Consider the following 10,266-nt stretch of genomic DNA (forward strand, 5'->3'; position numbering starts at 1 on the left):
TAATATTTTATCTTTTTCAGCTCCAGTTTTGTGACCTTTGTATACTTCTCTCCCTTAGCAGTAGCTAATCTTCCAACTTGCCCAGATTTCCTAGCAAGATATTTATTTCCTTTTCACCATCTCAGAAGAAACTGATCTCATATTTTCAACCATGTGAATTTTTATATTATCTGACTAATCATTGGTTTTGTCCAAATCGTTCTTTACAACTAACTTTCCGTTTTTTATACTCATCTTTTACGACTGTATCCTTAATCTTCCACTTGTCTTCCAGTAATGATATCTTTATTCTTCCACTTATTCGTCGTAACTAAGCTTCCATTTTCTTCATTATGTTCTCTTCAATTAAACTTCAATTTTCCTTCAACTTGATCTTGAGACTAATCATCCGTTTTTTTTTTCATTTGATTTTTGTGATTCATTCTCCATATTCTTTAACCCGATGACTGTGACTATTTTTTTCTTTTCTCCACTCCATCTCTGATAATGGTTACATTCGTTTTAAGTTTTATCCTTAGTTTAGCGTACTATAAGCTGTTCATAACAGTTCTTATGGCATTGGCTACTATAGTGCCTTGACCGTTGAAGTTGAGATAGATAAATGAAAACTACCACTTGAAGCGATGAATCCAACTTTATATGTTTTTTACTTTATATGGTTGGGTCTTGGTTGGACGGAAGCCCAGATAATACTTTAGATATGATTGTTTGATCCCAACTGTGTGGAGTTGTGCGGTACTATCATGGCGCTGCCTGATTTAAGTGGTTTTTAAGTTAGTCTACTGGTAACGGATTAGGACGCCATGAATACTTTAATGTATTTAGATAGTTGAAAAATGTTTGATGCTTCCTTTAATACAATACTTTGGGGAAAGAAACCTTAATTCTCTTAGAACTTTAACACATCATAACACTTCGCACATAGTGACCAGTAGAGGTTTTGGACAAATAATGTTAAAATTCTACATTTTACAGCCAAGATTCTTAACTTGAATCCTGAACTGTTTTGGAATGTTGTCTGAAGAAGAAGCATGTGGTGTTTTCTATTCCTTCATACGTATAACAACGCATGATGGCTGTAATTAAAACCAAGATATACCTTATCAAATTAAGGCTTTAACAGCGAAACACCCTTTTCTAATTTGTGCTATTTCTGTTTTCCTTTCTGGTCTGCCCCCCCCCCCCGGTGGGACAGTGGCAAGTTTACGGGCTTACAACGCTAAAATCCGGGGTTCGATTACAATCTTTGTACCCCGAAGATAGCCCAATGTGTCTTTGCTCTAAAACAAACAAGGAAGTTTTCCTAATGTGTCGTTACGTTTCTAGAAATGGAGCGCTAATTTTGAATCGCGAATGAAGACGGAAGCTAAAGAAACTAAAACAAGAAAAAATAGTATAGCAAACAAAGAATAGACAAAATCTACGTTATTGAGCTAGGTTTTGGACAGTATTGTGGAACTCTGACACATTCCCAACTGAAGAAATACGGTTATCATTTTATTGATCAAAGTAATTTCAGTTTTATGAGATTAATTAGTTAAAAAAGTGACAACTTTTTAAGATTTCTAAACTGACTCATCTTCAATAGTTGAATAACATAGTAAAAATCTAAGAGTAGTAGGGCAGAGCACAGACAGCCCATTATGTAGCTTTGTGCTTAACTACGAACAAACTTTTTTTCTAAAATGGAAATTCGATCTATTATTACGCAGATCAAACACGTGAATATAATGTCTAATAATAGTCTACCATGTATATTCCTCCGCAAACACGCTTTCTAAAAGAATCAACAACAATATAATACGGAGAATACGCCAAACACACAGGTTTACATGCTATAAATAATATTCTGGAATATGTATCCTTTTTTAAACAGATATGTTGGCCATTGACACACACAAACAAGTATGGATGTGTTTGCATGATTTATTTAAATAGTCTTCTATGATAAAATATATAAATATCTGTACATTACTTCCAGAATATGCACAACATACAAAAATATTTTTGTTACTCTGGGTTAAAACACGTAAAGTAATGGTAATTCTTATCTCTCAGGACAAGTACTACCAAAAAACTGAAGAACCTGGCTATTCTTAAGAAAATATTTTAAATATATATCATATGTTTCATTAAGAAAATAAAATAGTCGTATATTTATATATTTATTTTCAGCAACAACATTGAATACTACTCACCAGGAAATTAACTACAACGAAAGATTTAGTTGGGTAAAAGGTAAGTGTCATTGTTTCGTTATATGCCCCAGTTCTTGGATGATCCTGTACCAGTTGTTCTTTTTCTACAAGTAACAATATCGTGGTTTTACTTCTAACTAGTCAAATATAGTTCTTTGGGGATATAAAAGTAAATACCATTTTTAAATAAATAATATTGTTCAGTATAGTGTAAACCATCATTTTATGAATACAGATTGAATGCTCAAAGAGGTTTAGGATTTTATTGTCCATATCCATAAGCTTAGCAGGGCAATATTTAGTTTCTTATCGCCTTTGTATCTTAGCTTGTAACACCGAAATATTCATAGTGTATTGATTTTTTTATTGCATTACTGACGTGTATAAAAATAACATTTTTTTTCAGTTCTAACATACGTATAAACCAATAAGGGCAAACAAATCTATACCAATTCTGTCTTTTGGTATTACTTGGTTAGTCCGACGCAAGATAATGTGACTTAATTAAACAAATAACTTAATAAACAATTCTCATACCAACACTTTGACATTCCAGAAACTTGATATTAGTGTTGAAACAAATACAGTTATACCAACGCTCTGACACCCCACAAACCTGGTATTATAAATTTACACACCTCAAAACGTTTAGCTGATTTCGACATTCCATAAACTTGATAGTAGGTATTATACACCTCAAAAACATAGTGCTGACAAAGTAATGACAAAATTCTGAAATTCCACAAACTTGATATTAGCTATCTGAAACAAATATTTTCATATCAACGTTTTGACATTCCACAGAGTTGGTATTAGCATATACACCTCAAGAGCATACTGCTGAAATAAGTATAGTCTTACCAAGTTTGACACTCTACAAACTAGATATAGATATATATGATAATGACTTCCGGTCAGAGAAAGCTACATACTTAAAGCGAAAGAAAAAATCAACTTGGTCATCAGAATAGCAAATTAGATTCAGTTTCAACTTGTTTCTTTTTAAAGATTAAAATGCATTGTTTCATTAATGATGTATCTTCGTTAGTAACGACATTTTCGGCCGTAACGCCAGTAATATGTGAAAGGTTCGGTCAGCTTTGAAGATTTATGTTAATCCTACAATAAAAGCATTATAATTTACGAAAAATTAACATAAAAAGTAATTACATTCGACATACTAACTATTATCACTAATATTGTTAATTAAAGCAACTAAAACAAAACAGCATATCTTACTAAGGGAACCCACCAACACTACTTCTTGTCCTGAACCACAGTCGTTGATGTATATTTATTTGAAATCTTGCTCTCTCTCTCTAATATCACACTTTACCAAAGAAACTCATTAACCCTATTATATAACGTCATAGGCTATACTAACTGTGCAATTTAACCCATTTGTTTTAGTTTAAATTGTGTCGGATTGATATTATATACATCTCAGAAAAACAGTACTTAAACAAATACACTCGTACTAACGTTGTGGCAGTCTGTAAACTTGACACTTCAAGAGTATAGAGCTGAAACACAAAGAGTCATACCTAAATTTCAACTTGGTATTAGCTAGGTACACCTCATATGCATAGTGCAGAAGCAAATACAAGCTACATTTCAATACCCAAAAATTGTTATTAGCTAGCTAAACCTCAAATGTATAGTGCTGAAGAAAATACAATCATATCAACGTTTGGCATTCCACAAACGTGATATTAGCCGTATACACCTGAAATGTATATTGCTGAAGCAAATATATTTATATTCCACAAACTTAACATTAGCTACATGCACGTCATACGTATACTGCTAAAACAAATACAATCATACCTATGTTCTGACAGTCCACAACCTTAACATTAGCTACATGCACGTCATACGTATACTGCTAAAACAAATACAGTCATACCTATGTTCTGACAGTCCACAACCTTAATATTAGCTACATGAAAGTCATACGTATACTGCTAAAACAAATACAGTCATACCTATGTTCTGACAGTCCCCAACCTTAATATTATATACAATATATTATATACCTAAAAGGCATAATGCTGAAAGGAATGCATTCATACCAAAGTTTTCACGTTCAAAAAAACATGATATTAGATATACAGACTTCAAAATTATAGTGGTGAAACAATTAGTTATACCAGCGTTTATAAATTCCAGAAACTTGGTCTTAACTATCTATAACTCAATATTACAGTGGTTAAATATAGTCATATCAACGTCTAGACATTCTACAAACTTGATATTAGCTACATGTATACTTCAACACCATGCTGGCATGATTATGTAAGTCACGGTTCATTTTTCTTTGGTTTCTTTTTATATTCCATTTTGTTTTAAGAAAAATTGTTGAAACAATCCCTTTATATAACTAGTACTTGTTCGGGCCCGGCATGGCCAAGTGGTTAGGGCGCTCGACTCGCAATCTGAAGGTCGCGTGTTCGAATCCCCGTCGCGCTAAACATGCTCGCCCTTTCAGCCGTGAGGGCGTTATAATGTGACGGTCAATCCCACTATTCGTTGGTAAAAGAGTAGCCCAAGAGTTGGCGGTGGGTGGTGATGACTAGCTGCCTTCCCTCTAGTCTTACACTGTTAAATTAGGGACGGCTAGCGCAGATAGCTCTCGTGTAGCTTTGCGCGAAATTCAAAACAAAAGTACTTGTTCGAAATGTTCCGATCTTGAGAAGTTTGTTGTATACACTAGTTTATGCAAAAAAGTTTTTCATAATTGAATGTGTGTGTACACAATAACCCGTTTTCCCAGAGTAAGAAAATACATCACGAAAAATGAGAAACAAGTAATTGTACATCCTCCACCTTGTTGTTCACTTTGGTAAGGTGCTACTCTTGATACAAAGAATTAAAGACATCTCAAGTTACCATTATGTTGTTTCAGAATTATAGTAAAGCGTACAAGAGCATGAAGGAAGTGACCATGATAAAACTTGTGTTTCTATTCCTTTCTATTACAGTGTGACGTATTTAGCTGTAATTCTTTAAAAGTACCTGGAAGAAGTTAAAAAATTATTCCAATGAAAAAACGTTTTATTACATAAAAATAAGTGTATTTTAGGTATAAAAATACAACCACAGTTACCAACACAAGATAATACAAAACAATGGCAAGTGGGTCTGTGGTGAGTGTGTGCCTCTCCTTTTAGTTAATCGAAAACAAAGTTATTAAAAGTTAAACTAAAGCTCAGCAATATCTAAATCTTAGCAAAAGAATCTGAAAAAAAATCCTAATCTTGGCAAAAACTTACAAAAAGTTACAGAAAAATCTCAGCAAATCAGAAGATCTCTGTCCACTTGCCCTCGAGTGCTGGGGCGGGAAAAATCCCTCGCCATTAACTGATTCAGTGGCAGAAAAACGCAGATTTCTATTCCTGGGTGTTGCATGCTATTTTCCCTGCAAGAAACTCGGTTAATTACCCAATTAATAAAGAGATCTCAGACAGTGAAAGAAGCAAAATCAAGTTGTATTTACTTGAGCATCTTTTCATGTCCAAACTGAAATGAAAGAAAATACATACATTTCGAAACAATTTACATATTAAGTAAGGGAGTAAAAAACACGTGTTACTATCTTGTACCACAGTATTTAAACTTGCAACATAGTCATTTTACCTCACAAGCTACTGTTTGTTTTGCTAGGTATAACTAAAAACAATGTGTACACTTGTTTGTTGTGGTGGGAAGGATTTATAAGCCTCATGACTCCATATTTGCTGTTACATTAAATTTTGTCTGCACCATAAAAATAAAAGTATTTATCTCTTCTAGTATGAATATTAAAAATATGTATGTATTCAATTTCTATATTGTAAGATAAAAAACAATGATTAAAATTACAAAATATTCTTTTATTTTAGTATTTAGATTTTGTTTGTTTATTTTTTGTTAAGTACAAAACTGCATAATGGGCTCTCTGTGCTGTGCCAACCACGGGTATCGAAACCCGGTTTTTAGAGGCATAAGCCTTCAGACTTACCGTTGAGCCACTGGAGGACTAATATTTAGATGAAATCAAAGGAAAATAATATTTTTACCACACTAAGTTACCTGGCATGACCTAGTGATTGAGGTGATATTTGCAACTCGCGGGTTCGAATTCCCATCACATGCTTGCCCTTTCAGCCTTGAGGGCGTTACAATGTGAATGTCAATCCCATTATTCTTTGGTAAAAGAGTAGCCCAAGTGTTAGCAGAGGGTGGTTTTTACTAGTTGCTTTCCCTCTAGTGTATCACTGCTAATTAGGGACGGCTAATGTAGATAGCCCTGGAATAATTTAACTCGTAACTCAAACAAACAAACAAACCATAATAAGTTTTTTTAAAAAAAAGATAAATGTTAAAAAGTACCGTGTAATTTCAATCCTTTTTGTATCTTATAATATTAAGTGTACGGTGTCATTCTTTAACAAGGACAGTTTCTATATTTTTGATGAACACAGTAGATATTATAGTTGGAGTTTAACTGTGTTGAATTTGATAAAACCCTAAACTGCATGTGGTCTTACAGCTACAGAAATGAAAGAGCACTATCGGGAAGCACAGATCAAAGGCCTACCGTTTCCTGTTTTAACCGTTGCTGAATATCTCAGTCTAGATACGGAAGGATTTTCTTGGGGCTGGCAGTACCGCCAGGCTGGTTACTATTCATATGTATTACTCTGGTAAGCTCCATATTTCTTTAACAAGCAATATATCTTAAGTCTTGAATTTTATTAGAAAAAATTGTCCTTACGATAGGCAATTTCTCGAATCCTTACTAACAAATGAACTGTTGCAACAGAATCTTTCACAAAATAGTCACCAGAGGAGAGAATTCTTCAACTTTTTGTGTTTGCTATTGTTAAATTACCGGTCGCGTTTTGCAAAGAGCTGCTTCAAGATGTTTTTAGGGAACCATTGCCCTTGTAATATCTTTCATATAATACATATTCCACCAGAATAATTAAGTCGCTAAAGCTGTAAAAGATAAGCAAAGAAAAAAAAAAGACTGAGACAGTAGTGCACCTGAACGACACCGTTTAGAAGCTAAACTTGCAACAAATATACTAAGAAAAGACTGAGAGAGTAGTGCACCTTAACGACACTGTTTAATCACTGAACGTGTAACAGATAAACGGCCAGCTCTATGTATTTTATCCATGGTAAAGTCATTCGATCGGTTAAATATTTGAAAGTGCAAATGTTGACAATTTTGTAAGCAACTTTTTCAGTAGGAATTTAATTAATTAATAATCCTTGGTTTTAGACCGTGGTTTAAAGTACCGCAATTTCGTATGTAGAAGAATAATATCATGGTGTATAGATATAAAGGAGGGAAAAAGAAATACGCAAAAACTATTATATATATATAGCTGTAAGGCCTACTAAGAGCGACTTTTGTAAATGTATATTAATTTCTGTGTGTTAAAATTTAACAATAAACATTTTTCTACTGCAAAACTTTCTTATAACGCTGGCACCAAAATTATTTTAAAAGCCAATTTTCAGAGTATTGTTTACGTCGTCTAATACTAAATATCAAATGATACATTTTTATATTTTGAAGAAAATGCACGTGCAACAAGCATGTTTGAAGATGTTTTGCTTTTATTTTAGTTTCGAAACGTTTGATATGTAATTTTCTAAGATTTTGCTGACATATCTAGTGTTTTGTTGAGCACTCGACTCGCGGATTTGAATCCCCGTCCCATCACCAAACATGATCGCCCTTTCTGCCACGAGGGCGTTATATTGTGCTGCCTTCCCTCTAGTCTTTCACTGCTAAATTAGGGACGGCCAGCGCAGGTAGTCTTCATGCAGCTTTGCGCGAAATTCAAAAAATAAAACTGAGAATTCTCTTTATAAAGAGACACAAACACTACAGAACACAACTACACAGCTAACATAATTTTCAGAAAGAGACATATCCTGACAACATAAGATGGACATAGCCCTGGAAAGGAAAGTTGAAAGAGACACAAACACTACAGAACACAACTACACAGCTAACATAATTTTCAGAAAGAGACATAACCTGACAACATAAGATGGACATAGCCCTGAAAAGGAAAGTTGTAATAGAAAGTGATAGACATCCAAATCAGCTTACTTTTAAAACTCCAAAGTAGAGAACATTAAACAACAACAGTTCAGGAGGGAGGAAAAAGTCTACTAAGTACCTGACCCTTCCAGGTTGCCAAGACCGAAATCCTAATGATTGACTGATTGATTAATAAATAGAAAACCTGGATGCCAAATCAAAACGTATGATCGTTTAACGTATACTTGAAGTTAAGTACAAAGCTACACAATGGACTATATGTACTTTGCCCACCACGGATATCGAAACCCGGTTTCTAGCACTGTAAATCCACTGTAAATCTAGCACTGGGGGGGGGGGGCAAAACGTATGAAGGAGGAGTGCACAAACAGGGATAACTAGTTAAAACCTTTCAAGGTGGGATGAGTATTTATAATCCCTACATTGTCGAAGATAGTTTTTAGTTTTAAAAGAAATTTTCGAAAGGGCATATGTTATAGACAAGATATTCGATTGTGTGGTTAGGTAAAAAATTCGAATTGAGTTAAGCTGTTTATCAAATCAAACTTTTTGTGCTTTCTAGTGGCCCCCAGTGGCACAGCGGTATGTCTGCGGACTTACAACGCTAGAAACCGGGTTTAGATACCCGTGGTGGGCAGAGCACAGATAGCCCATTGTGTAGCTTTGTCCTTAATGTTGTTTTAGAAAACGTTTTATAGATATTTTAAATTTAAGAACTTTTGAATGACCGAGTGAAATATTTTTCACAGTAAGTTAGTGATCTGTTAATTAAGAAAAATTTATATATATATTAATTTTATGGAGTTTTGAAAGACAGAATGAAAGCATTTTTACAGTAGCTTAGGTTGCAGATATTATCTAATACCGCAATAGGCTCAGAAAGTGGGATATTTATAACCTTCTATCTGTTACGATCATAAATAACACACAACATTAAAATGGGTACACAATTAAAAACATTTTAAATTAAGGCCAATCTATGACCTCCAAAAAGTTGACTCTACATGTTTCGACGTTATCATCAGAAGTAAAGTGCATTGTTGTTTTATGGACGGCTCAGCTGTAACCGAAAAAAACATTTGTTTACAATACATTGATATCATATTCACGATCCCAAAACATGGTTGTATATCTGTAAGTCGTCAAGTCCGAAATGAAGAATCATTGATTAATAACATCTTCAGTTTTGAGCTTAAGCAGAATTATTATGACAGAACAATAAAATTTTAGAAAAATTTCTTGGTGAAACCCATACTTACTATAGTTCAGATTAAATAAAAAACGAAGGCAGTGATACATCTGATTTCCAAATTTCACTCCTTCTGGTTGCCACCTCATAGGTTAAATTTAAAAGTTGGAGCCATTGTAATGCTTCTGAGAAATTTAGTTGTTAAACAAGATCTTTGCAATGGAACACGACTCATAATCAAAAAACTAATAGTCCACGTAATAGATGTGGAAATAACTTCAGGCAAGTATACCAGCAATAGGGTTTTAACACTCAAAATCGACTTGACCCCACAGAAAACTGACATTCCACTTATATTATAGAGAAGACAGTTTCATATTAGGTTGTCATTTTCCATGATGATCAGTAAATAACGAGAAAAAACGTTCGATCTTGTGGGGTTATATTCAGCTGAGCCAATTTCTTTCACGCGGTCAACTCTACGTAGCTCTATAGGGTACCATCATTCCATCGCTTTAAAATATGTCCCTCACGATGCAAATATTGAAAATTTTATAAGCAACTATTCCAACATCAATTCGATAGTCCTTAGTTTTAAACCGTGGCTTTAAATAACACAACTGTATATATTTGTCGAATTTCGACATACATAATTTAATAAAAATGTAAAAACAAACACGAAAGTAAGAATATAATCATTCAATGTTTATTGCATTTATAGATGAAACATGAATTGCTTTTCTTATTGTTTTTTGTTTTGTTTTTTTGGAATTTCGCGCAAAGCTACACGAGGGCTATCTGCGCTAGCCGTCCCT

General features: G+C 33.8%; 1 protein-coding gene across 1 annotated transcript in view; it reads left to right on the top strand.

Annotated features, from left to right (window-relative positions):
- The first annotated feature begins 2,215 nt into the window (after window positions 1-2,215).
- The window catches only part of LOC106464965 (dual oxidase maturation factor 1-like), a 26,009-nt gene continuing 17,958 nt past the window's right edge, over window positions 2,216-10,266 (top strand). The window contains exons 1-2 of the mRNA XM_022392773.1: window positions 2,216-2,238; window positions 6,730-6,883. Coding sequence (XP_022248481.1) covers window positions 6,738-6,883 — 146 coding nt within the window. The 5' untranslated portion in view covers window positions 2,216-2,238; window positions 6,730-6,737. The remainder of the gene's footprint in view (window positions 2,239-6,729; window positions 6,884-10,266) is intronic.

Source organism: Limulus polyphemus, unplaced genomic scaffold (genome assembly GCF_000517525.1).
Source record: "Limulus polyphemus unplaced genomic scaffold, Limulus_polyphemus-2.1.2 Scaffold1795, whole genome shotgun sequence".
NCBI lineage: Eukaryota > Metazoa > Arthropoda > Merostomata > Xiphosura > Limulidae > Limulus > Limulus polyphemus.